The following is a 25,455-nucleotide window of genomic DNA, read 5'->3' as shown; positions in this document are numbered from 1 at the left end:
ATTAGTCACGAGGAGGATTTTCCTTGGGGTGTGGCCCCAGCAGCAAAGCAATTGTGTCAGCACTAATATCCACTATCCATTTTGTTGTTGGCATATTTTTGATAAAATGGCCGGGCGGGCCTCACCTTGCTTCCAGCTCGTCAAAATCAATCTTCAGCTTGGACAACTTCACCTGCAGACGTTCACGCTCTGTGGCCTCTGAGTCCAGAGCCGCACGGGCTTTCGCCAGATCGGATTCTTTCTTCGTGCAGGGCTCGAAACTAACGATTGCCCGATTGCCCGGGGCAAGTAGCGATGGCAGACGGGCAAGTAGAATTTTTTCCTCACTTGCCCGAGCTTGCCCTGCCATAATACCATGTTTTCAAGCTGTAAAAAGACGATTTTGTGCATAATTTCTCGCAACTTCTGCCGCTTCTGGTCCGACATTTTGTTTTCTAGGGAGCGGTTAGTTTCTCGTGTAAGTCTGCAATACATTGATAACGGCAAAGCGCTTCGTAATTAAATGCATGCTCTCTCACCCGTCCCTGGCTCTTCTGCGCCTGCGCACCAGCAGAGCTTGTTTCCGGTTGGCGGATACGAAGGCATATGAAGGCAAAACTTATAGTGTTGTCTTTTTTATTGCAAAAATGTGTCGGGCAAGTAAAAATCCACTCCAAAAAAATTCGGGCAAGTAAAATTTTGTTTCGGGCAAGTAAAATTTTCTCCAACTTGCCCGAGGGCAACTTGGGCAAAAAATAAGCTTCGAGCCCTGTGCTCCCTGCTCCCGGAAAGAGGAAGCAAGCAACAATGAACTGGATTTCAAAATAAAGTCGCGTCTAATGTCCGGGGTCAAACACGGCGATATAAATCGATGTTTACCTTTAGCATCGATGCCAATAAATCGTAGAGCATTATATGGATTAATCGATGTGTATCGATGTATCGTTACACCCCTACTCAACGACCGTCTGCAGCTGGAGGTGAGCAAGCTGAGGGAGGAAACTCCACACAGGTAGGGCCAGAGGTGGAATCGAACCAGCACCCACCTAACTGTGAGGCGGACGTGCTACCCAGTGCCCCACCGAGCCGCCCTTAGGATCCATCCGTTGCATAGTTTCTTTGAACCATTGCAAAGAGTGAGTTGTTTTTTTTCATGTGTATTTACAAAGGAACCTTTGTTTGACTTTGAAGAAACCTCTATGCAGTTTCTTTGATAAGTGCAATCAGGCATTGGTGTAATGCATGACACTGAGTCTTTCCTGGATCAGCAGAAGCAAGCTCGAGATGGCGACCCCAGAAAACATTCCTCAAGGTGCAAACAACGCCCTCTCCCAGGAGGTGGAAGATCTCCGCAAGCTCAACGACCTTCTGGGCATTTACGTCGACAACGCCCGTTCCCGGGAAGTGGGGAACGCCGGCTTGCGTTTGCGCATCACTGAATCCGAAACAGAGGTGTCCCGGCAGCTGACGGGCCTGAAGGCCGTTTTCGAGACGGAGCTGGCGGATGCCCGTGCGACTCTGGACTCTGAGGCCAAAGAGCGTGCACGTCTGGAGCTGGAGGTGAGCAAGCTGAGGGAGGAAATCAAGGAGCTGAAAGCAAGGTGAGGCCCGGCCATTTTATCAAAAATATGCCAACAACAAAATGGATGCTGGATATTAGTGCTGACATAATTGCTTTGCTGCTGGGGCCACATCCCAAGGAAAATCCTCCTCGTGACTAATTGCAGCTCAACATTGGACTTCCAGTTAACCATCCCATAGTCCAGGGGCGGGCAAACTTTTTGACTTGCGGGCCGAATTGGGTTCTAAATTTTGACCGGGGGGCCGAACCAGGAGCAGATGGATGTAGTGTTTGTGTGTAAAGGTCATATAAATGACATGTAAAGGTCATTGCATAAAAGCTTTTTACTTTTAGCATGGATTTTTTGAAAACAAATGCATTTATTAACAGCATTAAAAAAATATTTCACCAAAAAACTACAATCAGTGATTCTTATTAAATACGACATTGTTATGATGTATAACATTTTCCATCACTTCAGCGCCTGCAGGTCAGATTTATGAAATATGTTTATCTAATGAGGCAACATCACATCCAACGGCAAACATTCTGACCAAATACATCATCTTGAAGAATCAGCGAAAGAATACATCTAAATAAAGAAATCAATAGTATTGTTGGTTTCCCTTTTTTGCCAGTGCATCATAGTCTGGGGTAAAATTTGTTGTGGTAATTCTTAGGATAGAGCCGAGGTGTCGGTCCGTTAACCTAGATCTGTGACCGGCTTTGTTGACGTTCATGTGGCTGAACGTCACGTCGCGTACGTCGAGCCAAATTGGCCACTCTCTTTTAAACACTTGGCACTGTGTCCACCTTGCTTTTTCTTGGGCGACTCATTTTAATAGAAGGATTCCAGGGGAAGGTTTGTGGGTGGCTTTAGCGTAAAACTGTATCTGAAAACTCAGCACGCGAATTACGAGAATATTGACGTCACAGCCTACACTCAAAATTCGGCACTGATAGATGAAATGACTACGTACTACTGATTACGCACATGTAGTTGTGAGTGTGCACCGAGCTTTCTGACGGCTCCCGGGAGTAAATGCGCGGGCGGGCGGGCGCTTTCCCATCTACTGGGGAAACATAGTAATTGTAGGGAAAATGACCCCCCCAAACATTTATAATACACTTTATTCAGGTTTGGCGGGCCGGATTAAACGGCCCCGTGGGCCGGATGTGGCCCGCGGGCCGTAGTTTGCCCATGTCTGCCATAGTCGCATATCAACATAAATAGCACATTTGACTGCGTCCATCCATTTTCCATATTCCCAGTTTATGTGTATATCTGTCATCTCAGGAACACGAAGAAAGAATCCGATCTGGCAGCAGCGCTGCAGAGGCTCAAAGACTTGGAAGCCTTGCTGAACTCCAAGGACGCGTCTTTGACGACAGCGTTAGGAGAAAAGCGTCGCCTTGAGACAAATAACGGAAGCCTTGAAGCCTTGCTGAACTCCAAGGACGCGTCTTTGACGACAGCGTTAGGGGAAAAGCCTCGCCTTGAGACAGAAAACCGAAGCCTTGCTGAACTCCAAGGACGCGTCTTTGACGACAGCGTTAGGGGAAAAGCGTCACCTTGAGACAGAAAACCGAAGCCTTGCTGAACAATAAGGATGCGTCTTTGACGACAGCGTTAGGGGAAAAGCCTCGCCTTGAGACAGAAAACCGAAGCCTTGAAGCCTTGCTGAACTCCAAGGACGCGTCTTTGACGACAGCGTTAGGAGAAAAGTGTAGCCTTGAGACAGAAAACCGAGATCTGAAGACACAGGTTGCCAAGGTGAATCTAATCACGATTAAATTACCGTGATGATTGTGTTAAAGTTGTTGCCACGTTTAGCTCGACACCAGCTTGGAGGATGCCCAAAATCAGCTGCAGGATGAGATGCTCAGGAGCGTGGATGGAGAGAATCGCATTCAAACCCTTAAAAAGGAGCTGGAGTTTCAAAAGAACCTGCATTCCGAGGTCGGACACGATTATCATCACGATCGCTTATTTAATTCATGAGAATAGAGCTGAGTCATTCTCACGTCTCACATAGGAGTTGCGCAAGGTCAAACGCCGGCACGAGTCTCACATGGTGGAGTTTGAAAACGCCCCCCAGGAAGATTATGAAAGCAAACTGCCCGACGCCTTGATGAAGATGGGAAGCCGGCATGAACTTCAAATTAAACTCTACATTCAAAAAGAGGTAACCATTTATCATTTGGACCTTAGAATCTGTCTCATCTGCAAAAGTCTAAAAAGTCTGTGTTGACACTAGCTTGCAGCCCGTGATGCAAAAGTGAAAGATCTGGAGGAGGCTCTGTCTCCAAAGAGGGGACACCATGCGTAGCCTCCTCGGGGAGAAAGACCGAGAAATGGCCTACATGCAGGAGCGGATGAACCAGCAGCTGGATGAGTATCAGGAGCTAATGGAGTTGGAAAACGCCCTCCAGGGAGATTATGAAAGCAAACTGCCCGACGCCTTGATGACGATGCGAAGCCAGCATGAACTTCAAATTAAACTCTACCTTCAAAAAGAGATAACCATTTATCATTTGGACCTTAGAATCTGTCTCAGCTGCAAAAGTTTAAAAAGTCTGTTGACACTAGCTTGCAGCCCGTGATGCAAAAGTGAAAGATCTGGAGGAGGCTCTGTCCCCAAAGAGGGGACACCATGCGTAGCCTCCTCGGGGAGAAAGACCGAGAAATGGCCGACATGCGGGAGCGGATGCACCAGCAGCTGGATGAGTATCAGGACCTAATGGAGTTGGAAAACGCCCCCCCAGGAAGATTATGAAAGCAAACTGCCCGACGCCTTGATGAAGATGCGAAGCCAGCATGAACTTCAAATTAAACTCTACCTTCAAAAAGAGATAACCATTTATCATTTGGACCATAGAATCTGTCTCAGCTGCAAAAGTCTAAAAAGTCTGTGTTGACACTAGCTTGCAGCCCGTGATGCAAAAGTGAAAGATCTGGAGGAGGCTCTGTCTCCAAAGAGGGGACACCATGTGTAGCCTCCTCGGGGAGAAAGACCGAGAAATGGCCGACATGCGGGAGCGGATGCACCAGCAGCTGGATGAGTATCAGGAGCTCATGGAGTTAGAAAACGCCCCCCCAGGACGATTATGAAAGCAAACTGCCCGGCGCCTTGATGAAGATGCAAAGCCAGCATGAACTTCAAATTAAACTCTACATTCAAAAAGAGGTAACCATTTATCATTTGGACCTTAGAATCTGTCTCATCTGCAAAAGTCTAAAAAGTCTGTGTTGACACTAGCTTGCAGCCCGTGATGCAAAAGTGAAAGATCTGGAGGAGGCTCTGTCTCCAAAGAGGGGACACCATGTGTAGCCTCCTCGGGGAGAAAGACCGAGAAATGGCCGACATGCGGGAGCGGATGCACCAGCAGCTAGATGAGTATCAGGAGCTCATGGAGTTGGAAAACGCCCTCTAGTACAATTATGGAAGCAAACTGCCCGACGCCTTGACGAAGATGCGAAGCCAGCATGAACTTCAAATTAAACTCTACATTCAAAAAGAGGTAACCATTTATCATTTGGACCTTAGAATCTGTCTCAGCTGCAAAAGTCTAAAAATCTGTGTTGACACTAGCTTGCAGCCCGTGATGCAAAAGTGAAAGATCCGGAGGAGGCTCTGTCTCCAAAGAGGGTACACCATGCGTAGCCTCCTCGGGGAGAAAGACCGAGAAATGGCCGACATGCGGGAGCGGATGAACCAGCAGCTGGATGAGTATCAGGAGCTAATGGAGTTGGAAAACGCCCTCCAGGCAGATTATGTAAGCAAACTGCCCGACGCCTTGATGAAGATGCGAAGCCAGCATGAACTTCAAATTAAACTCTACCTTCAAAAAGAGGTAACCATTTATCATTTGGACCTTAGAATCGGTCTCAGCCGCAAAAGTTTAAAAAGTCTGTGTTGACACTAGCTTGCAGCCCGTGATGCAAAAGTGAAAGATCTGGAGGAGGCTCTGTCTCCAAAGAGGGGACACCATGTGTAGCATCCTCGGGGAGAAAGACGGAGAAATGGCCGACATGCGGGAGCGGATGCACCAGCAGCTGGAGGAGTATCAGGAGCTAATGGAGTTGGAAAACGCCCCCCAGGAAGATTATGAACGCAAACTGCCCGACGCCTTGATGAAGATGCGAAGCCAGCATGAACTTCAAATTAAACTCTACATTCAAAAAGAGATAACCATTTATCATTTGGACCTTAGAATCTGTCTCAGCTGCAAAAGTCTAAAAAGTCTGTGTTGACACTAGCTTGCAGCCCGTGATGCAAAACTGAAAGATCTGGAGGAGGCTCTGTCTCCAAAGAGGGGACACCATGTGTAGCCTCCTCGGGGAGAAAGACCGAGAAATGGCCGACATGCGGGAGCGGATGCACCAGCAGCTGGAGGAGTATCAGGAGCTAATGGAGTTGGAAAACGCCCCCCAGGAAGATTATGAACGCAAACTGCCCGACGCCTTGATGAAGTTGCGAAGCCAGCATGAACTTCAAATTAAACTCTACATTCAAAAAGAGATAACCATTTATCATTTGGACCTTAGGATCTGTCTCAGCTGCAAAAGTCTAAAAAGTCTGTGTTGACACTAGCTTGCAGCCCGTGATGCAAAAGTGAAAGATCTGGAGGAGGCTCTGTCTCCAAAGAGGGAACACCATGCGTAGCCTCCTCGGGGAGAAAGACCGAGAAATGGCCGACATGCGGGAGCGGATGCACCAGCAGCTGGATGAGTATCAGGAGCTAATTGAGTTGGAAAACGCCCCCCAGGAAGATTATGAAAGCAAACTGCCCGACGCCTTGATGAAGATGCGAAGCCAGCATGAACTTCAAATTAAACTCTACATTCAAAAAGAGGTAACCATTTATCATTTGGACCTCAGAATCTGTCTCAGCTGCAAAAGCTTAAAAAGTCTGTGTTGACACTAGCTTGCAGCCCGTGATGCAAAATTGAAGGATCTGGAGGAGGCTCTGTCTCCAAAGAGGGGACACCATGTGTAGCCCCCTCGGGGAGAAAGACCGAGAAATGGCCGACATGCGGGAGCGGATGCACCAGCAGCTGGATGAGTATCAGGAGCTAATGGAGTTGGAAAACGCCCCCCAGGAAGATTATGAAAGCAAACTGCCCGACGCCTTGATGAAGATGGGAAGCCGGCATGAACTTCAAATTAAACTCTACATTCAAAAAGAGGTAACCATTTTTCATTTTGACCTTAGAATCTGTCTCAGCTGCAAAAGTTTAAAAAGTCTGTGTTGACACCAGCTTGCAGCCCGTGATGCAAAAGTGAAAGATCTGGAGGAGGCTCTGTCTCCAAAGAGAGACCTCTTCGGGGAGAAAGACCGAGAAATGGTCGACATGAGGGAGCGGTTAGAGCAGAAGCTGGATAAGTATCAGGCGCTAATGGATTTCAAGCTAGCGTTGGATCTGGAGATAAGTGCCTACAGGAGCTGGATGAGTATCAGGAGCTAATGGATGTCAAGCTAGCGCTGGATATGGAGATAATTGCCTACAGGTAGGTGCTTGACAGCGAGGAGGAGAGGTGTGTGTGGCTTACAAACATACCACAACTTTTCCTCTCATAGCAATTAATGTCTCCACGTTTGTCCGCACGGTACGCTCGACCACGTCGGCCAGCGGGAAGAGGAAGCGTCCCAACGACACGGACAGCGAGGCTTCGAGCTTCGCCGGAAGCGCTGTGACTCGTACTCCCATCACCCAGCAGGCCTCTGCTAGCGGGCAGGTCACCGTGGATGAGGCGGAGCAGGACGGCAAATATGTCCGACTCAGCAATAAAGGAGATGAGGTCAGTGGATGTGTCACAGTGGAACATCGCACATCTTACAAGTTTTACACATTTTCCAGTAAAGACTAACCTGTTGAGATCAATTTCAGCTGCACGGCACACGAGGAGCTCCAGCAGACCCGGATCCGACTGGAGTCCCTTTCACACCCTAACCCTAACTCTAACAGGACGCCACTCAGAAGGGGAAGGAGTTCAGGACCCCAACAGCCTGGAGATCACAAACTCCGCCAGTGGCGAGCAGTGCTTGCATCCCACTACAGAGTCCCGGCACCATTCGTCACGGATGTAGACGCGCATTCCACCTTCTCGCGATGTTCCCCCTCGTACAATGGCCCGGTCCGCCCGCTAGCCGCTCCAGATGTACAGCAGAGTCCGGAATGTCGACGGTCAACCAAGTCCCAGTGAACACGAGCACACAGCAGTTACGCACTGTCCGGTTCGTAGATCTCAGCAGGCGAATGTCAACCATGTTGTTGTCCAGCGATCGAATATTCGCCAGAAGAATGGAAGGCACGGCCGGGCGAGCTGAGTTGGGTTCAGCCTCCTCGCACACCGCTTCCGACGCTCCCCAACCGGGGGAGGAATAGCAGAAGATGCTTAGATTCACATTATGATCATTCTGGAAGGACAGTGTGGTTCACTCTTGTGATGGTGGTACCACAACTGAGCCCTGCGAGCTCCATCAGCTGGTCCACACTGAAGCCGTACTCACTGAAGAGCTCCTCATCAATGCGCTGGGCTTCCTCTTGTCTGCAGAAGAAATACAAGTACCGTTTTTTTCCATGTATAATGCGCAAAATTTAACTAATGTATTGTCCTAAAATCTGGGGTGCGCATTATACATGGGTACAAATAAATATATATTTTCTAATCCGGATATGATCCGGAGGCCGCCATTACAGATACGCTTTCTTCTCTGGTGTTCACTTCAAACACGCTCCATACGAACACAATGCTGTTGTATCAGACACTTGCTCGATCACCTGCTCGTTTGCTGTCACAATGTACCCTACACAAATCCGAAACATTTCTTTGCGATCGAGTTTGCTAGCGCATGCGCAGTGATACTGACCGGCAGAATAACATCCGGTTGTTCCCAAAGATTATCTTTTTTCTGAAATAATTTTACATTTACGGACTTAAGTAGGAGTCAAAATTTGGGTGCGTATTATACATGGGTACGGGCTTTTTTCCAGCATCAACATGCCATTTTTAGGGTGCGTATTATACATGGGGGCGCACTATACACGGAAAAAAACGGTATGACGAAAACTAGACGTCACTTTAAATTGTATTTATAAAACATACCCAAGGTACTTGATGCTCTGGGCCATGATGGAAGATTGTCTGCTACTGTGACAGTTCTTCTGGTGGTTGTTAGCTGAAGGTGAAAGTGGGCATTTCCCTGTTTGAGCAAAAACTGCTGCGGCCCGTGAGGTCACCAGAAAGCCGATGCCAAAAAGAGTCCGCACACTCAGCATTCAGATGGTCCTGCAATGGTAAACAGCAAATCTTCTTCATGCAATTTGTAGTGATGGCTGATTGTTAGCATGTCTTGAATTCTTGCCGACTGTTAGGGTTTGCAGGATATGTTAGGGTTTGCAGAATATCTTCATCGTATGATTATTTTGGAATGTAACCTGTAATAATTTACCTAGCTTGTCCTGTCTGAACAAAAGTAGTAGAACAAAGTGCTAAGATCTTTTCAACCGATTGACTAGCTGCAGAGGAAGCAATCAAAGTTGCTTTGTTTACAAAAAGTCGTAAAAGGCCCCCTGCTATGCTTTGATCAGCAGGGAAGGGGCTTCACCCCATCCTGTCTTCCCACACCCCCACTTTCAACCCCACTCTTGTTTCTCTCAATAAATATGCACCTGATGAGGCCAGAGTCAGACTTCCATTCGACCATCGCTGTAAGCACAGCTATGAATGGACTCTCCACTTGCAGGTGTCTAAAAGGACTTGCTTGTCTCCTGTGTGGTTCTTGCAAAATAAGTTAGAGTGAGCACCACCCTAACAACGACAACCAGAGATTACTAAAGATTAGTAATCTCTCTGACCTCCTCCAGCCACACGTCCCATCCCGTTCCCTCAGGTAGAGTGATGCCGGCCTCCTGGAGGTCCCCAAGACCAGGCGCCGAACCTGGGGCGACAGGGCCTTCTCCGTGGCTGCCCCCTCTCTCTGGAACGCTCTCCCCAGGCACACCAGAGATGCCCCCTCCCTCCCTACTTTCAAAACCACCCTAAAAACCCACCTCTTCACATTAGCCTTTCCTAACTGACCCTGCCCTTGGTGTTTCTTTGTTCTTCTTTTTCCTCCCTCCTCCCCCAGCCCCCCCTCCCCCCACACATGTAAAGCGACTTTGGGTACCTAGAAAAGCGCTATATAAATCCCAGTTATTATTATTATTATTATTATTAGTGACACTCACCAAATGCACGCCAATATCCCGTTAAGAATGCAACATTTTGGTTAAATGCCATGCAATAACACAACTGTATACACCTCAGGGACAAACACATCACACCTCAGTACGATTACAGTATTGTGTTGTTTTGTAAACAACGGGGCTGACACTGAGGGGAGGGAATCGCAGCAGCATTGGTTCGAATGTGAAAGTTCTCCTCGCCAGTTTGTGCTGCCATGCTGCAACATCTCGCTTCCACCAACGTCTCTGGGGATGGCCGGTAAGTAGGACACAGTGTGGTTTTCAGATTTTTGATCATTTAATAAGGAACGCTATTGTTCCGCTCTTGCACTTTTTTTCTTTTTTTTTGGAACAAAATAAAACTTCATGGGGAGTTTGATTGAAATCCTTTTAAAATGTAGGATTCAGAACGGCTTTGTGTAGAAGAGGGAGGTTTTTTTTTTTTCTGACATCGTGTACTCACCCTGGGTAAGTGTGTGTGCGCGGTGCGATGCTCCGTTGAGTTGCGGACCGCAGCACATCAAGAGGGGTCATCATTACGTAGAACTGACCTGGACACAAGCAATAAAAGCTTAATTATTATTATTATTACTCGACATTTTTTATTCGGTTCGAAGACCATATAAAGCAGTGCTTCTCAATTATTTTCTGTTACGCCCCCCCCTTAGCAAGAAGAAAACTATTCGCGCCCCCCCCCCCCTCCCCACCGTGACTATCCTAACTTGTCTTGTAAGTCGTAAAATGTTGCACTGTCGCAAACGTCACAGAAGTAACAATGAGAGCGCCACTGCCCCCTGCTGGGAAGATGCGCAATTACACTTTATTCTAGTACTGCAAAAAAAAAAAGCCTGTTCCCCAGGGTCACACGCGCCCCCCCCAGGTATAGCACGGCGCCCCCCAAGGGGGGCGCGCCCCACTATTTGAGAAGCACTGATATAAAGTGAAAGTATGTAAACAAACCTGCCCCCTGTGTGATTGTGGGTTCAGAGGTCGTTTGCACCGACACTGCTGTGGCTCTCCCGTCGGTGACAGCGGCGGCGGGAAAGTAGGCAAAACGTGTCTCTCCTGCTACCGTCTCCCCGACAGGACTGCCCACGTTACTGAAAGGGTTCTGGATCACAGCCTGGATGGTAAAGAATGAATCCATCAAAAAAAAAAAAAAAAAAAATCAATCACTGTTGAAACCACCATCATCGTATGTTTTGCTTTGTTCTTAAAATCAAATTAAAATGTCGCCGATTCAGTAATATTTACATGTTCACGCACCTGAGGTGCTCCTGCAAATGCTGCGGCGGAGACGACGCTAACAGCAGCAGTGGCGTCGGAGGATGGATCAATGTTGTCGTCTGTCACCTGGACGACACGATAGGTTACCTTGAGAGAGAGCAGGAACAGTGTTGGAATCATACTAGAACGGAAACAACACCTACCGTATTTTCCGCACTATCAGGCGCACTTAAGAACTTACATTTTACTCAAAAAAACACAGTGCGCCTTATAATGCAGAGCGCCTTATATATGGATCAATTGATGAATTTGTTGATCCATACTGGTTGTACACAGTACTCTGCCAAAATGTTTCAGTACGTTTTAGTACGATTAGTAGATTACAAGGTCGCATTGCTTCCCACCATTACGGCAACCGTGGTCAGGGGGCGTCACTAAATAGCTGTTATACCCGTGAGGCTGTTTCATTTCAAAATAGTATGCTCCGTTAATGTTTCCAGTAAATACACGGATTGATATGGAAGGGAAACAGAGGTAAGCAGTACCAATGTGTTAGATCGAACTTTAGTCAGTTCCGATCGTTTTATAGGAGATCGTTTAAGAAACGCGATTGTTTACACTTTGCTGAGGCTCATGGGAGATTGCGAGCTGAGGCTCATGGGAGTTTGCGGGTGGCTAATGCTATCATGATAGTTGCTATACACACCAGACTATTTCATGTCAAAATAGGCTGCTCTGTTAATATTTCGAGTAAATCTACGGATCGATATGGAGGGGAAACATAGGTAAGCAGTACCGACGTTAGCTCAAACTTTAGTCAGTTCTGATCATTTTATAGGAGATTGTTTGAGAAACGTGATTATTCACAGAGGGCTCATTGGTTATTGGCTAGTGGATGCATACGGCAACCCTAGTCAACCTCAGTTTGTTGCAGTATAGCTTCTATTTTATGCGCCTTTTAATCCGGTGCGCCCTATATATGAAATAATTTCCAAAATAAAAAATTCAATGCCTTATAATCCAGTGCGCCTTTTGGTGCGAAAAATAGGGTAATTAAGTCTTTACCTGACCGCCATTATTGTCTGTGCAAAACTGGTACTGGACATTGTGGTCAGAGAACGCAGCCTGTTGGACAGCAGAAATGGTCCCAGCTGACTGATCCTCTACTTCCCCTGTAAATAAAGCAAACCAAAATTGGGCACATATGAGCCAGTTAAGTATTGCACAAGTATGTCACATAATGTTAAATATTAGAACATAACAAATATCCTAGAATATTCTAGAAGCAGCTCCGTTTTGCTCCTCTTATTTATTGTGTTATTTGTTTATTTATTATTTATTTATTTATATATTTATTTATATATTTATTTATTTATTTATTTATTTATTTATTCATCACTCTTATTATTTATTGTTTGTGCCTTCTTGTTTTATTTTGTGTCGTTTACTTGTATGTCTATCGCGTACTATGTCTCGTCACCGTGGGATAGAGGAAACGTAATTTCGATTTCTTTGTGTGTCTTGATATGTGAAGAGATTGACAATAAAGCAGACTTTGACTTTAGACTATGAAATAAATATCATACCTTCTTCCTGTAACTGCTCAATGTCGTCGGGTTCCTGTTTGTCGTGACTGCAAAAAAGTGAAGACGTTATTTTGTCCAAAGAATAACCAAATAAAGTTGATCAGCGCTTGTCGCGGGTGAGCGGCGCCGCCGTGTGGTCACATGAGCAAACTACATGTTAAGACAAAAAATAATAAAGTACAGTGCCGCACTGCACTAGAGTGCAATAAAATTAAGTAAAATAAAACAAACGTAACTTAAAATGTAAAACCTGAATACATGCTAAAGGCTAAGTAGACCTGTAGTATCGCTGATGTTATTTTATCGCGAGAACAGAAAATGACTAGAGAGAGAGCAAGGAACTAGCAGCTAACAAGAAACGGACATGTGGAAATAAAAGAGTTGAAGTTAAACAAAGACTGTTTTATTGAGGAACACAACATTTTGGCGACGAGGAAACGGTTTACCACGAACCCAGAAGCAAGAAAGGACGACTAGGATTCTACGTCCATACTGGAAGAAAAAAAAAAAAGGTGAGACGACAACTGTATCGTGTTGACCATGTCGAACGGCGATGGTGCCGGAGCCGCGCTGGGACACGCTGCACCTGAACCCAGGTACGCCCAACTGAACGCGCCTGCTGCGTTGAACCTTGGGGCATCTGATTTATTCACAGAATATAGCCTGTGGAAGGACTCCTACGGTTTTTTCGAAGTTGCCAGTGGAACTATTAATGCACCAGACTTAGTGAGGAGGGCCACATTACTGCATTGCATTGGAGCACCTACGCAAAGAATTTTTGCCAATCTACCTGGAAGCAAAAGTACGTATGCACAGACTGTTGCTGCTCTAGACTCGTATTTCACACCACGAAGAAATGTAGTCCTGGAGAGACACAAGTTTAGACAGAGAGCTCAGTGTACTGATGAGTCAGTAGATGCTTTTGTGAATGCGTTAAGAGAATTGGCGAAATCATGTGACTTTGGTGCACTGGAGGACGATATGACAGATAAGAGATCAAATAGTGGAAAATGTGCAATGAGAAAGCTGCGTGACAAACTGCTTCAGGAAGATGGACTGAGTTTAGATAGAGCATTGTCAACTGCAAGAGCTTTTGAAGCAGCACAGGCAGAATCTAAACTTTTCAGACACATTTGAGGAACGGGAGGGACTTCCTGACGAGAACCGGTACATTGTCCTTTCTCTCTCCCTCCACACATGCTCTTTCTTACACACTCTCTCCATTTTCCTGCCCTCCTCACGGGTTTTCCTCCATCTGCGTGCAGAACTTCCCAAGGTGTTTCTCCTGCAGAAGACGCCTTCCTCACCGGTCACCTGCCACGCCACAGGTTTCTACCCCAAGACATCGTCCCTCTTTTGGCGATGTAAACCTGCATGAATATGCATTTGATTAATTATGGAAAAGCTAATGTACAGTAATGAAATGTTCGACAGTCGAGTCTTTGCAATTACTGATGAACATTTCACGGTAACGGCAATCAAGTTGTATCTTTCAGAAAAAAAACATTGTATAGCCTCCTGAATAGACAATATATGATCAATTACGCTATTGGAATTGTTTTTGGCAAATTGAAGATGGCAAAAGTTATGCAATTATATTTCTTTCATAAGTGGATTTAAATCGCTGATGAGGGACATCCCGCTGGAACAATTGTCAATTCACTGACAGGTTTGAGCGAAAGAATGCGCTTGGATAAACATCAACTCCGACATGTCAAGTGCTGCAATGTCCCAGCTGCAGACAAAGTCATTGAAAATATGAATTGCACAAGATTGCCCAATGTAAAAGCAGAGCAAGATCATGTGTGTCATTTTTGTTTTTGTCTTTCAGTCATTCACACGTTCAATTATTTTAAGATGGGCTCTCAAGTTGCAACGCTACCAGAGTACTTGGTGATGGCCTATGTTGATGGCGTTCAGATTCTGCAGTTTGACAGCTACCACAGGGAAACGAAAGCAATACATGACTGGGTGAACAAAATCACAGAAGATGATCCGCACTTCTGGAAGAGAGAGACGGAGTTCAATATTGGGAATGAGCAGGTCATGAAAGTCAACATTGAAACCGCTAAAAAGCGCTTCAACCAAACTGGAGGTTTGTTTACGCCAGCTCGTAAAATTCATTTCATGTGCTGGTACGCTTCATGACTAATAAACAGACGTGTCACTGGTGGCTCCTCTCCGATTACCGTCACTGAATCTTGTGTGCGATCCTTTCAGGTGTTCACATGATTCAGGTGATGAGAGGCTGTGAATGGGATGATGAGACGGGTGAGGTTGATGGTTGGCAGCACATCCGTTACAACGGAGAAGACTTCCTATCATTTGAGGCGAAGACGATGACATGGATTGCAGCAAATCCACAAGCTTTCATCACCAAATTGAAATTGGACCAAATAGACGTGTTGAATGAAGCCAGGAAGAATATACTCATTGAGGAGTGTCCTTTTGAGTTGAAGAAACATGTGAGCAACGGGAGGGACTACCTGACGAGAACCGGTACGTTGCCTTCTTACGTCTTCTCTCAACCTCACACACACACTTTCTGTTTTTCCTTTCTTCCCGAGCTCTTCATCTGTCGTTCTCTTCTTACGTGTTTCCGTCCATCTATGAACCTGCGTGCAGAGCTTCCCAAGGTGTTTCTCCTGCAGAAGACGCCTTCCTCTCCGGTCACCTGCCACGCCACGGGTTTCTACCCCAAAACATCATTCCTCTTTTGGAGGAAGAACAGCGAGGAGATCCACAAGGACGTTGAGATGGGGGAGACCCTCCCCAATCACGATGGAACCTTCCAGACCTCGGTCCACCTGAAAGTGGAGGTGACGCCCGCCGCGGAGCAGGAGTACGAATGCGTGTTCCGGCTAGCCGGCGTCTCAGATGACATCGTCATCAAGCTGGACGCCGGAAGCATTCTGAGCAACCAGGGTGAGCGTTTGTCACGGCTCAGACACGTCCCATTGGCTGTCGGGCTCCCGTGACGGCTCGGTGTCACGACAACAGTCGTTCACGTGTCTCTCTTCATTGCACACGCTTTGCCTTGTGCAAAAGAGCAAGACTGGAAGAATGCGGTGGCCATCGCCATCCCGTTGGTGGTCCTCGCTCTGGTGGCGGTGGTGGCGGCGGCGATGGTCCTTGCCAAGCGTCTCAAATCCAAACAAGGTGAGCGACAAATGTTTTCTCCGTCAGGAACATCCAAAGAGAACATTGTTTGCTTCGCGTCGTTTGTGACCATTCCTAATCGCTTCTTGCTTCTCTTTTATTCATATACTCTCAAGCCGAAAAGAAAAGAAGAAGAAGAAGAAGAAGGACAATTAAGTAAGTCAAATGTTTTCTGCTTCCTTTGAGCCACAATAACAAGGCAGCCATGTCAAGGTTTGATTCAAAGCTTAAGAGTCAATGAGGAGTCGCGTCGAAAAATGTCAGCTGGGTTCTGTGACAATGTTCACACGTTTGTTGATGTCAAGGCCATTGTTGTGCAAAAAAAGTACACTATTGCCCTGAGATACGAGCCAAATATGTTCAGCAACCACACTTGCAAATGCTTTTTTTTTCCGTTGAAAGGAATGGACATGACATTCTTCATCAAAATTGTTGTGTGTAATTTAACGTTCCGTCATGTTTGCGCTCTTTTAGCTGTTTCCACCTACTGTGAGTCATGAGAGGCAGTTGCTGTCACCTGGTGAGTTAGCTCATGCTTATTACACGTGGTCTTTGGCTTCTGGAGGTGGGTTAGGAAACATTTGGAAACACTATTTTGCTCCTCTTTCTTCAGGTGTTGGAATTCTTTCAGAGGACTTTCTCATCGCGCCGCACTGCATCGATAGACATTCTCATGAAGGTTCGTGAGTAGGTCCTGCAGGATCTGGTGAGGCGTTTTGACCGAACCGTGCTGCTGATCACCAACAACCTGAAGACTATCGAGGCCGATCAGATTGCGGTGATAGGTGCGGGCGGCGTTCGGGAGCGAGGAACCCACCGCTAGCTGATGGAAAAGAATGGCATGTAGTCTCAACTGAAAGAGAAGTTCGCCATCGCTGGAAGCTAACGCCTTCAGAAGCACTGACATGCATTTACAACCTGGATTTATCCATGAAGTTTTTTTCTTAAAAAAATGAATTCACGTGTACTCAATGTATCACAGACTCAAAAGAAAATGTCATTAATTTCCAGTTTGTAGTAAAGGGAAATGTACTTTCGGCAGTTTGCAAACACATTTGATTAAGGCTGCGTTAGACACATATAAAGTCAAAGTCAAAGTCTGCTTTATTGTCAATCCCTTCATATGTCAAGACACACAAAGAAACCGAGATTCCGTTTCCTCGATCCCACGGTGATGAGACATAGTACACGATAGACATACAAGTAGACGACACAAAATAAAAACAAGAAGGCACAAATAATAAATAATATGAGTGATGAATAAATAATAAACAAATAACCCAATAAATAAGAGGAGCAAAACTGAGCCAGTGTGCATACAGCAGACAGTAAGCATAGCGCCAAGTACAGGACGCTACGCAGAAAGGGGGAGCGAGTTCAGGATCCTAACAGCCTGGAGTATGAAGCTGTTGGTGAGTCTGGTGGTGCGGGAGCGCAGGCTCCTGTACCTCTTCCCAGAGGGCAGATGATCAAACAAAGAGTCATATCAATATAATTTCTAGTAGTAGTGTGGTCGATTAATAAGTGGAAAGGGATGTGCAGACTACATGAATTTGTTTTCTTCAAAGTATTGTGGAACAGGATGTCCAGACAGGGAGGACATCTCAAGGCCGATGGGGAACGCGAATAACTCGTCGTGGTCCAGACACCTGTGCTGAGCAGGGGAAAACCCAAACGAGGAGGAGCTGGCCATCAACCATCGACCAATCACCACACAATATTTTGCATGCTTGAATATTCATATTATGTTTCTTTAAAACTGGGCAACCCAGAAGAATGTGTTGTCTTTTGATGGTCACAGAAGGCACACAAGTTTTTTGTGTTAAGGACCCGAGACCCAGGCGCCTGTATTAGCTTGCTTTGTCAGGATTACACAATTGGTCAATTCGGCCTAATTGATCTACTGGTCTTCTCTTTGACCGAACGAACTCGCAAAATTGTTAGGTGCGACATTGTGTGGATTTGGACATAACAACTCTTGTGTTAAGTGTTGATCGCAATTTGGAGTCAGATCAATAACTAAAATCCGTAGCCTAACGCATTGAAAGGATTCAATGGGGGAAAAAAAAGGTTCAAATAGTTGCAAGTTGCATCCTTTTTCTTTGGGAGGCGGTTCCAAGCCTTCCAGTTCAGCCCTTTCGTGATTCCACGCCCCGCGCACCACTAGTACCACGGCCCCACGTCAGATTCGGATCCAAAGTATGCAACTCGCAAAGAAGATTTCAACCTTGCCTCCTGAATTAATATTCAGGAGACAAGGTTCAAATCAGGCAATATATGATCAATAACATTATTGGAATTGTTCTTTTTTTTTTTTTTTTTTTTGCAGATTAAAAAGAATGGCAACATTCTTTCTTTTTTCATAAGTGGATTTAAATGGCCGATGAGGGGCATTGAACTCCAACATGTCAAGTGCTGCAATGTTCCAACTGCAGACAGAATAATAGAAAATATGAACTGTTTTTGTCTTTCAGACATTAACCCGCTCAATTATTCTCCAAAGAATAACGTAAAGCTCGAAACTAGCATCAAATAAAGTTGATCAGAGCTTGTCGCGGGTGAGAGGCGCCGCCGTGTGGTCACATAAGCAAACTACATGTTAAGATAAAAATAAAGTACAGTGCCGCACTGCACTATAGTGCAATAAAATTAAGTAAAATAAAACAAATGTAACTTAAAATGTAAAACCTGAACACATGATAAAAGCTAACTAAACCCAAACGTTGAGTTTGAGTCTTAAGTTCGAACTGGTACGTCTTCTTGAAATGACCTTAATACCTTCGTTTTGACGTCTTGCAGTAGCCGCAATGTTACACAGTTGCTAAATTCGAAAAATAGGACAAAAATGAATTCAATGATCGCTTGGGTGTAGAAATGAAACATTGCCGAAGCAGGAGTAAAACAACTCTGATAGAAAGCAAGTAAAAGTGTCAAACAGCTTAAAGATATAAAGAAAAGCGTTTGCAAAGAGTCTAAACCATATGTGTGTCAAACTCAAGGCCCGCGAGATCATTTTATATTATTGTTACTAATGGCCCGACGATATGAAGCGATGATAACACAATAAACTACAGATCCCATAATGCAGTGCTTTCGCTGCCTTGCTGAGCGTTTTTCCGCGGCAACCAGGACAAGTGCTTGTTGCTGCAAGTTATTGCGAAGCTAGCCCCTCATGATGCCGAAGAGAAAAGTTGATTCTGAAAACAAAGCCTTTAAAAAGGTTGAGTATATGTTTACTGACATTGCCGGTAAGCCCGTTTGTCTCATGTGTGGCGCTAATGTGGCTGTATTGAAAGATTTTAATCTAAGACGGCACTATGAAACAAAACATCTGGATAACCTGAAAGACCTGAATGCAGAGCAGAATGACAGAAGGTAGAAGAGTTAAAGAAAAGGTAAAGAAGAAGCTGATATTCCAGCAGACGTTTTTCACCCGTTCAAAATCACAAAGTGAAGCTGCTGTGAAAGCGAATTTTATCGTGGCAGAGGAGATCGCCAAAGCAGGTTGTTATTGCTGAAAAGCACAAATTGGTGGAGAAGAAAGATCTCAGCAACCTCAACGATAGGGGTGTAAATCGCGGGTTTTGTCACGATACGATATAATATCGATATAAAGAACTACGATACGATATTTGCCGATATCTTAAAGCCTGCTGCGATTCATTCACGATATATCGCGATCATAGTGCTCTACGATCGATGTATACATTTTTTTTTAATAAAAACTATAGAACAATATCCTGATTTAGAACAATTCATACGCAAAATCAACAAGGTACTGCAAACTCTTTATTTAGGAAATTACAAGAGTATTGTAGTATACAAATTGCTTACTTTAACACTGAACTTTGATGTCGTGTTTAAATGTGCGGCGAGATTTGTGCTCCCTGAATATTTGATCACCGCATGGCAGGATTTACAAACTGCACTTGTCTTGTTCGTTGAGCCATCTTTTCTTTGGAATCCAAAGTGCTTCCAAACGAATGACTTGAAGCCTAAAGGGGAGCCAATTTCCTCGTCTTTTTGGACACTAGCCATAGCACCAGCCCAGGAGCCGCGTACTAGTTGTCGACTCCCCTTTCACGTGCAGCAACGCCACGCACTGCTCCCTGCTCCCGGAAAGAGGAAGCAAGCAACAATGAACTGGATTTCAAAATAAAGTCGCGTCTAATGTCCGAGGTCAAACACGGCGATATAAATCGATGTTTACCTTTAGCATCGATGCTAATAAATCGTAGAGCATTATATGGATTAATCGATGTGTATCGATGTATCGTTACACCCCTACTCAACGACCGTCTGCAGCTGGAGGTGAGCAAGCTGAGGGAGGAAACTCCACACAGGTAGGGCCAGAGGTGGAATCGAACCAGCACCCACCTAACTGTGAGGCGGACGTGCTACCCAGCGCCCCACCGAGCCGCCCTTAGGATCCATCCGTTGCATAGTTTCTTTGAACCATTGCAAAGAGTGAGTTTTTTTTTTTTTTTTTTTTATGTGTATTTACAAAGGAACCTTTGTTTGACTTTGAAGAAACCTCTATGCAGTTTCTTTGATAAGTGCAATCAGGCATTGGTGTAATGCATGACACTGAGTCTTTCCTGGATCAGCAGAAGCAAGCTCGAGATGGCGACCCCAGAAAACATTCCTCAAGGTGCAAACAACGCCCTCTCCCAGGAGGTGGGGAACGCCGGCTTGCGTTTGCGCATCACTGAATCCGAAACAGAGGTGTCCCGGCAGCTGACGGGCCTGAAGGCCGTTTTCGAGACGGAGCTGGCGGATGCCCGTGCGACTCTGGACTCTGAGGCCAAAGAGCGTGCACATCTGGAGCTGGAGGTGAGCAAGCTGAGGGAGGAAATCAAGGAGCTGAAAGCAAGGTGAGGCCCGGCCATTTTATCAAAAATATGCCAACAACAAAATGGATGCTGGATATTAGTGCTGACATAATTGCTTTGCTGCTGGGGCCACACCCCAAGGAAAATCCTCCTCGTGACTAATTGCAGCTCAACATTGGACTTCCAGTTAACCATCCCATAGTCCAGGGGCGGGCAAACTTTTTGACTTGCGGGCCGAATTGGGTTCTAAACTTTGACCGGGGGGCCGAACCAGGAGCAGATGGATGTAGTGTTTGTGTGTAAAGGTCATATAAATGACATGTAAAGGTCATTGCATAAAAGCTTTTTACTTTTAGCATGGATTTTTTGAAAACAAATGCATTTATTAACAGCATTAAAAAAATATCTCACCAAAAAACTACTATCAGTGATTCTTATTAAATACGACATTGTTATGATGTATAACATTTTCCATCACTTCAGCGCCTGCAGGTCAGATTTATGAAATATGTTTATCTAATGAGGCAACATCACATCCAACGGCAAACATTCTGACCAAATACATCATCTTGAAGAATCAGTGAAAGAATACATCTAAATAAAGAAATCAATAGTATTGTTGGTTTCCCTTTTTTGCCAGTGCATCATAGTCTGGAGTAAAATTGGTTGTGGCAATTCTTCGGATAGAGCCGAGGTGTCGGTCCGTTAACCTAGATCTGTGACTGGCTTTGTTGACGTTCATGTGGCTGAACGTCACGTCGCGTACGTCGAGCCAAATTGGCCACTCTCTTTTAAACACTCGGCACTGTGTCCACCTTGCTTTTTCTTGGGCGACTCATTTTAATAGAAGGATTCCAGGGGAAGGTTTGTGGGTGGCTTTAGCGTAAAACTGTATCTGAAAACTCAGCACGCGAATTACGAGAATATTGACGTCACAGCCTACACTCAAAATTCGGCACTGATAGATGAAATGACTACGTACTACTGAGTACGCACATGTACTTGTGAGTGTGCACCGAGCTTTCTGACGGCTCCCGGGAGTAAATGCGCGGGCGGGCGGGCGCTTCCCCATCTACTGGGGAAACATAGTGATTGTAGGGAAAATGACCCCCCCAAACATTTATAATACAATTTATTCAGGTTTGGCGGGCCGGATTAAACGGCCCCGTGGGCCGGATGTGGCCCGCGGGCCGTAGTTTGCCCATGTCTGCCATAGTCGCATATCAACATAAATAGCACATTTGACTGCGTCCATCCATTTTCCATATTCCCAGTTTATTACACGATTATCATCACTATCGCTTATTTTTAATTCATGAGAATAAAGCTGAGTCATTCTCACGTCTCACGTAGGAGTTGCGCAAGGTCAAACGCCGGCACGAGTCTCGCATGGTGGAGTTTGAAAACGCCCCCCAGGAAGATTATGAAAGTAAACTGCCCGACGCCTTGATGAAGATGCGAAGCCAGCATGAACTTCAAATTAAACTCTACATTCAAAAAGAGGTAACCATTTATCATTTGGACCTTAGAATCTGTCTCATCTGCAAAAGTCTAAAAAGTCTGTGTTGACACTAGCTTGCAGCCCGTGATGCAAAAGTGAAAGATCTGGAGGAGGCTCTGTCTCCAAAGAGGGGACACCATGTGTAGCCTCCTCGGGGAGAAAGACCGAGAAATGGCCGACATGCGGGAGCGGATGCACCAGCAGCTAGATGACTATCAGGAGCTAATGGAGTTGGAAAACGCCCTCTAGTACAATTATGAAAGCAAACTGCCCGACGCCTTGACGAAGATGCGAAGCCAGCATGAACTTCAAATTAAACTCTACATTCAAAAAGAGGTAACCATTTATCATTTGGACCTTAGAATCTGTCTCAGCTGCAAAAGTCTAAAAATCTGTGTTGACACTAGCTTGCAGCCCGTGATGCAAAAGTGAAAGATCCGGAGGAGGCTCTGTCTCCAAAGAGGGTACACCATGCGTAGCCTCCTCGGGGAGAAAGACCGAGAAATGGCCGACATGCGGGAGCGGATGAACCAGCAGCTGGACAAGTATCAGGAGCTAATGGAGTTGGAAAACGCCCTCCAGGCAGATTATGTAAGCAAACTGCCCGACGCCTTGATGAAGATGCGAAGCCAGCATGAACTTCAAATTAAACTCTACCTTCAAAAAGAGGTAACCATTTATCATTTGGACCTTAGAATCTGTCTCAGCCGCAAAAGTTTAAAAAGTCTGTGTTGACACTAGCTTGCAGCCCGTGATGCAAAAGTGAAAGATCTGGAGGAGGCTCTGTCTCCAAAGAGGGGACACCATGTGTAGCATCCTCGGGGAGAAAGACCGAGAAATGGCCGACATGCGGGAGCGGATGCACCAGCAGCTGGAGGAGTATCAGGAGCTAATGGAGTTGGAAAACGCCCCCCAGGAAGATTATGAACGCAAACTGCCCGACGCCTTGATGAAGATGCGAAGCCAGCATGAACTTCAAATTAAACTCTACATTCAAAAAGAGATAACCATTTATCATTTGGACCTTAGAATCTGTCTCAGCTGCAAAAGTCTAAAAAGTCTGTGTTGACACTAGCTTGCAGCCCGTGATGCAAAAGTGAAAGATCTGGAGGAGGCTCTGTCTCCAAAGAGGGGACACCATGTGTAGCATCCTCGGGGAGAAAGACCGAGAAATGGCCGACATGCGGGAGCGGATGCACCAGCAGCTGGAGGAGTATCAGGAGCTAATGGAGTTGGAAAACGCCCCCCAGGAAGATTATGAACGCAAACTGCCCGACGCCTTGATGAAGTTGCGAAGCCAGCATGAACTTCAAATTAAACTCTACATTCAAAAAGAGGTAACCATTTATCATTTTGACCTTAGAATCTGTCTCAGCTGCAAAAGTTTAAAAAGTCTGTGTTGACACCAGCTTGCAGCCCGTGATGCAAAAGTGAAAGATCTGGAGGAGGCTCTGTCTCCAAAGAGAGACCTCTTCGGGGAGAAAGACCGAGAAATGGTCGACATGAGGGAGCGGTTAGAGCAGAAGCTGGATAAGTATCAGGAGCTAATGGATTTCAAGCTAGCGTTGGATCTGGAGATAAGTGCCTACAGGAGCTGGATGAGTATCAGGAGCTAATGGATGTCAAGCTAGCGCTGGATATGGAGATAATTGCCTACAGGTAGGTGCTTGACAGCGAGGAGGAGAGGTGTGTGTGGCTTACAAACATACCACAAATTTTCCTCTCATAGCAATTAATGTCTCCACGTTTGTCCGCACGGTACGCTCGACCACGTCGGCCAGCGGGAAGAGGAAGCGTCCCAACGACACGGACAGCGAGGCTTCGAGCTTCGCCGGAAGCGCTGTGACTCGTACTCCCATCACCCAGCAGGCCTCTGCTAGCGGGCAGGTCACCGTGGATGAGGTGGAGCAGGACGGCAAATATGTCCGACTCAGCAATAAAGGAGATGAGGTCAGTGGATGTGTCACAGTGGAACATCGCACATCTTACAAAATTTACACATTTTCCAGTAACGACTAACCTGTTGAGAACAATTTCAGCTGCACGGCACACGAGGAGCTCCAGCAGACCCGGATCCGACTGGAGTCCCTTTCGCACCCTAACCCTAACTCTAACAGGACGCCACTCAGAAGGGGAAGGAGTTCAGGACCCCAACAGCCTGGAGATCACAAACTCCGCCAGTGGCGAGCAGTGCTTGCATCCCACTACAGAGTCCCGGCACCATTCATCACGGATGTAGGCGCGCATTCCACCTTCTCGCGATGTTCCCCCTCGTACAATGGCCCGGTCCGCCCGCTAGCCGCTCCAGATGTACAGCAGAGTCCGGAATGTTGACGGTCAACCAAGTCCCAGTGAACACGAGCACACAGCAGTTACGCACTGTCCGGTTCGTAGATCTCAGCAGGCGAATGTCAACCATGTTGTTGTCCAGCGATCGACTATTCGCCAGAAGAATGGAAGGCACGGCCGGGCGAGCTGAGTTGGCTTCAGCCTCCTCGCACACCGCTTCCGACGCACCCCAACCGGGGGAGGAATAGCAGAAGATGCTTAGATTCACATTATGATCATTCTGGAAGGACAGTGTGGTTCACTCTTGTGATGGTGGTACCACAACTGAGCCCTGCGAGCTCCATCAGCTGGTCCACACTGAAGCCGTACTCACTGAAGAGCTCCTCATCAATGCGCTGGGCTTCCTCTTGTCTGCAGAAGAAATACAAGTACCGTTTTTTTTCCATGTATAATGCGCAAAATGTAACTAATTTATTGTCCTAAAATCTGGGGTGCGCATTATACATGGGTACAAATTAAAGGGAAATGTACTTTTGGCAGTTTGCAAACACATTTGATTAACGCTCCGTTAGACACATATAACCATATCAATATAATTTCTAGTAGTAGTGTGGTCGCTTAATAAGTGGAAAGGAATGTGCAGGCTACATGAATTTGTTTTCTTCAAAGTATTGTGGAACAGGAGGTCCAGAAAGGGAGCATATCTCAAGGCCGATGGGAACGCGAAAAACAACTCGTCTTTGTGGTCCAGACACCTGTGCTGAGCAGGGGAAAACCCAAACGAGGAGGAGATGACCACAGACCATCGACCAATCACCACACAATCTTTTGCATGTTTGAATATTCATATTGTGTTTCTTTAAAACTGGGCAACCCGGAAGAATGTGTCGTCTTTCTGGTCACGAAGGCACACGAGATTTTGTGTTAAGGACCCAAGGCCCAGGCGCCTGTATTAGCTTGCTTTCTCAAGATTAAACAATTGGTAAATTCGGTCTGATTGATCTACTGGTCTTCTCTTTGACAGAACGAACTCGCAAAATTGTTAGGTGCGCCAGTGTGTGGATTAGAACATGGCAATTTTTGTGTTA

General features: G+C 46.0%; 2 protein-coding genes across 7 annotated transcripts; one reads left to right on the top strand and one right to left on the bottom strand.

Moving 5' to 3' along the window:
- Nucleotides 1-9,802: 9,802 nt before the first annotated feature.
- Nucleotides 9,803-12,686, bottom strand: LOC133148397 (upstream stimulatory factor 2-like; the record flags this gene model as incomplete). Its single annotated transcript, XM_061271473.1, has 6 exons — nt 9,803-10,019; nt 10,237-10,324; nt 10,734-10,896; nt 11,040-11,126; nt 12,066-12,172; nt 12,587-12,686. Coding segments are annotated over 6 exons (747 nt in total), but the record flags the coding sequence as incomplete, so codon positions are not given.
- A 67-nt stretch (nt 12,687-12,753) lies between these two features.
- On the top strand, nt 12,754-16,845 carry LOC133148396 (H-2 class I histocompatibility antigen, D-D alpha chain-like). Of its 6 annotated transcripts, none has more exons than XM_061271470.1 (10): nt 12,754-13,098; nt 13,242-13,388; nt 13,852-13,914; nt 14,418-14,681; nt 14,807-15,085; nt 15,212-15,511; nt 15,635-15,745; nt 15,862-15,901; nt 16,220-16,265; nt 16,359-16,845. In XM_061271470.1, exons 4-9 carry the CDS (start codon nt 14,444-14,446, stop codon nt 16,236-16,238), a joined length of 987 nt encoding a protein of 328 aa, XP_061127454.1. In that variant the 5' UTR covers nt 12,754-13,098; nt 13,242-13,388; nt 13,852-13,914; nt 14,418-14,443; the 3' UTR covers nt 16,239-16,265; nt 16,359-16,845. The 6 variants fall into 6 exon arrangements, with proteins under 6 accessions (XP_061127454.1, XP_061127453.1, XP_061127452.1 ...); XM_061271469.1 differs by having other exon boundaries at nt 13,242-13,753; XM_061271468.1 differs by having other exon boundaries at nt 13,242-13,753; nt 13,852-13,950.
- Nucleotides 16,846-25,455: the final 8,610 nt, after the last annotated feature.

Source organism: Syngnathus typhle, unplaced genomic scaffold (assembly GCF_033458585.1).
Source record: "Syngnathus typhle isolate RoL2023-S1 ecotype Sweden unplaced genomic scaffold, RoL_Styp_1.0 HiC_scaffold_82, whole genome shotgun sequence".
Classification (NCBI taxonomy): domain Eukaryota; kingdom Metazoa; phylum Chordata; class Actinopteri; order Syngnathiformes; family Syngnathidae; genus Syngnathus; species Syngnathus typhle.
Note: the sequence above shows the minus strand (reverse complement) of the source record. Positions and strands in the feature narration are given on the sequence as shown.

Coding starts and splice junctions, on each gene's coding strand:
- LOC133148396 (XM_061271467.1), top strand. CDS start 13,140: ATGGTGCCGGAGCCGCGCTGGGACACGCTGCACCTGAACCCAG. Junction 13,183..14,417: donor CACGCTGCACCTGAACCCAG/GTACGCCCAACT, acceptor TTTGTCTTTCAG/TCATTCACACGTTCAATTAT. Junction 15,746..15,861: donor GCGTCTCAAATCCAAACAAG/GTGAGCGACAAA, acceptor TATACTCTCAAG/CCGAAAAGAAAAGAAGAAGA.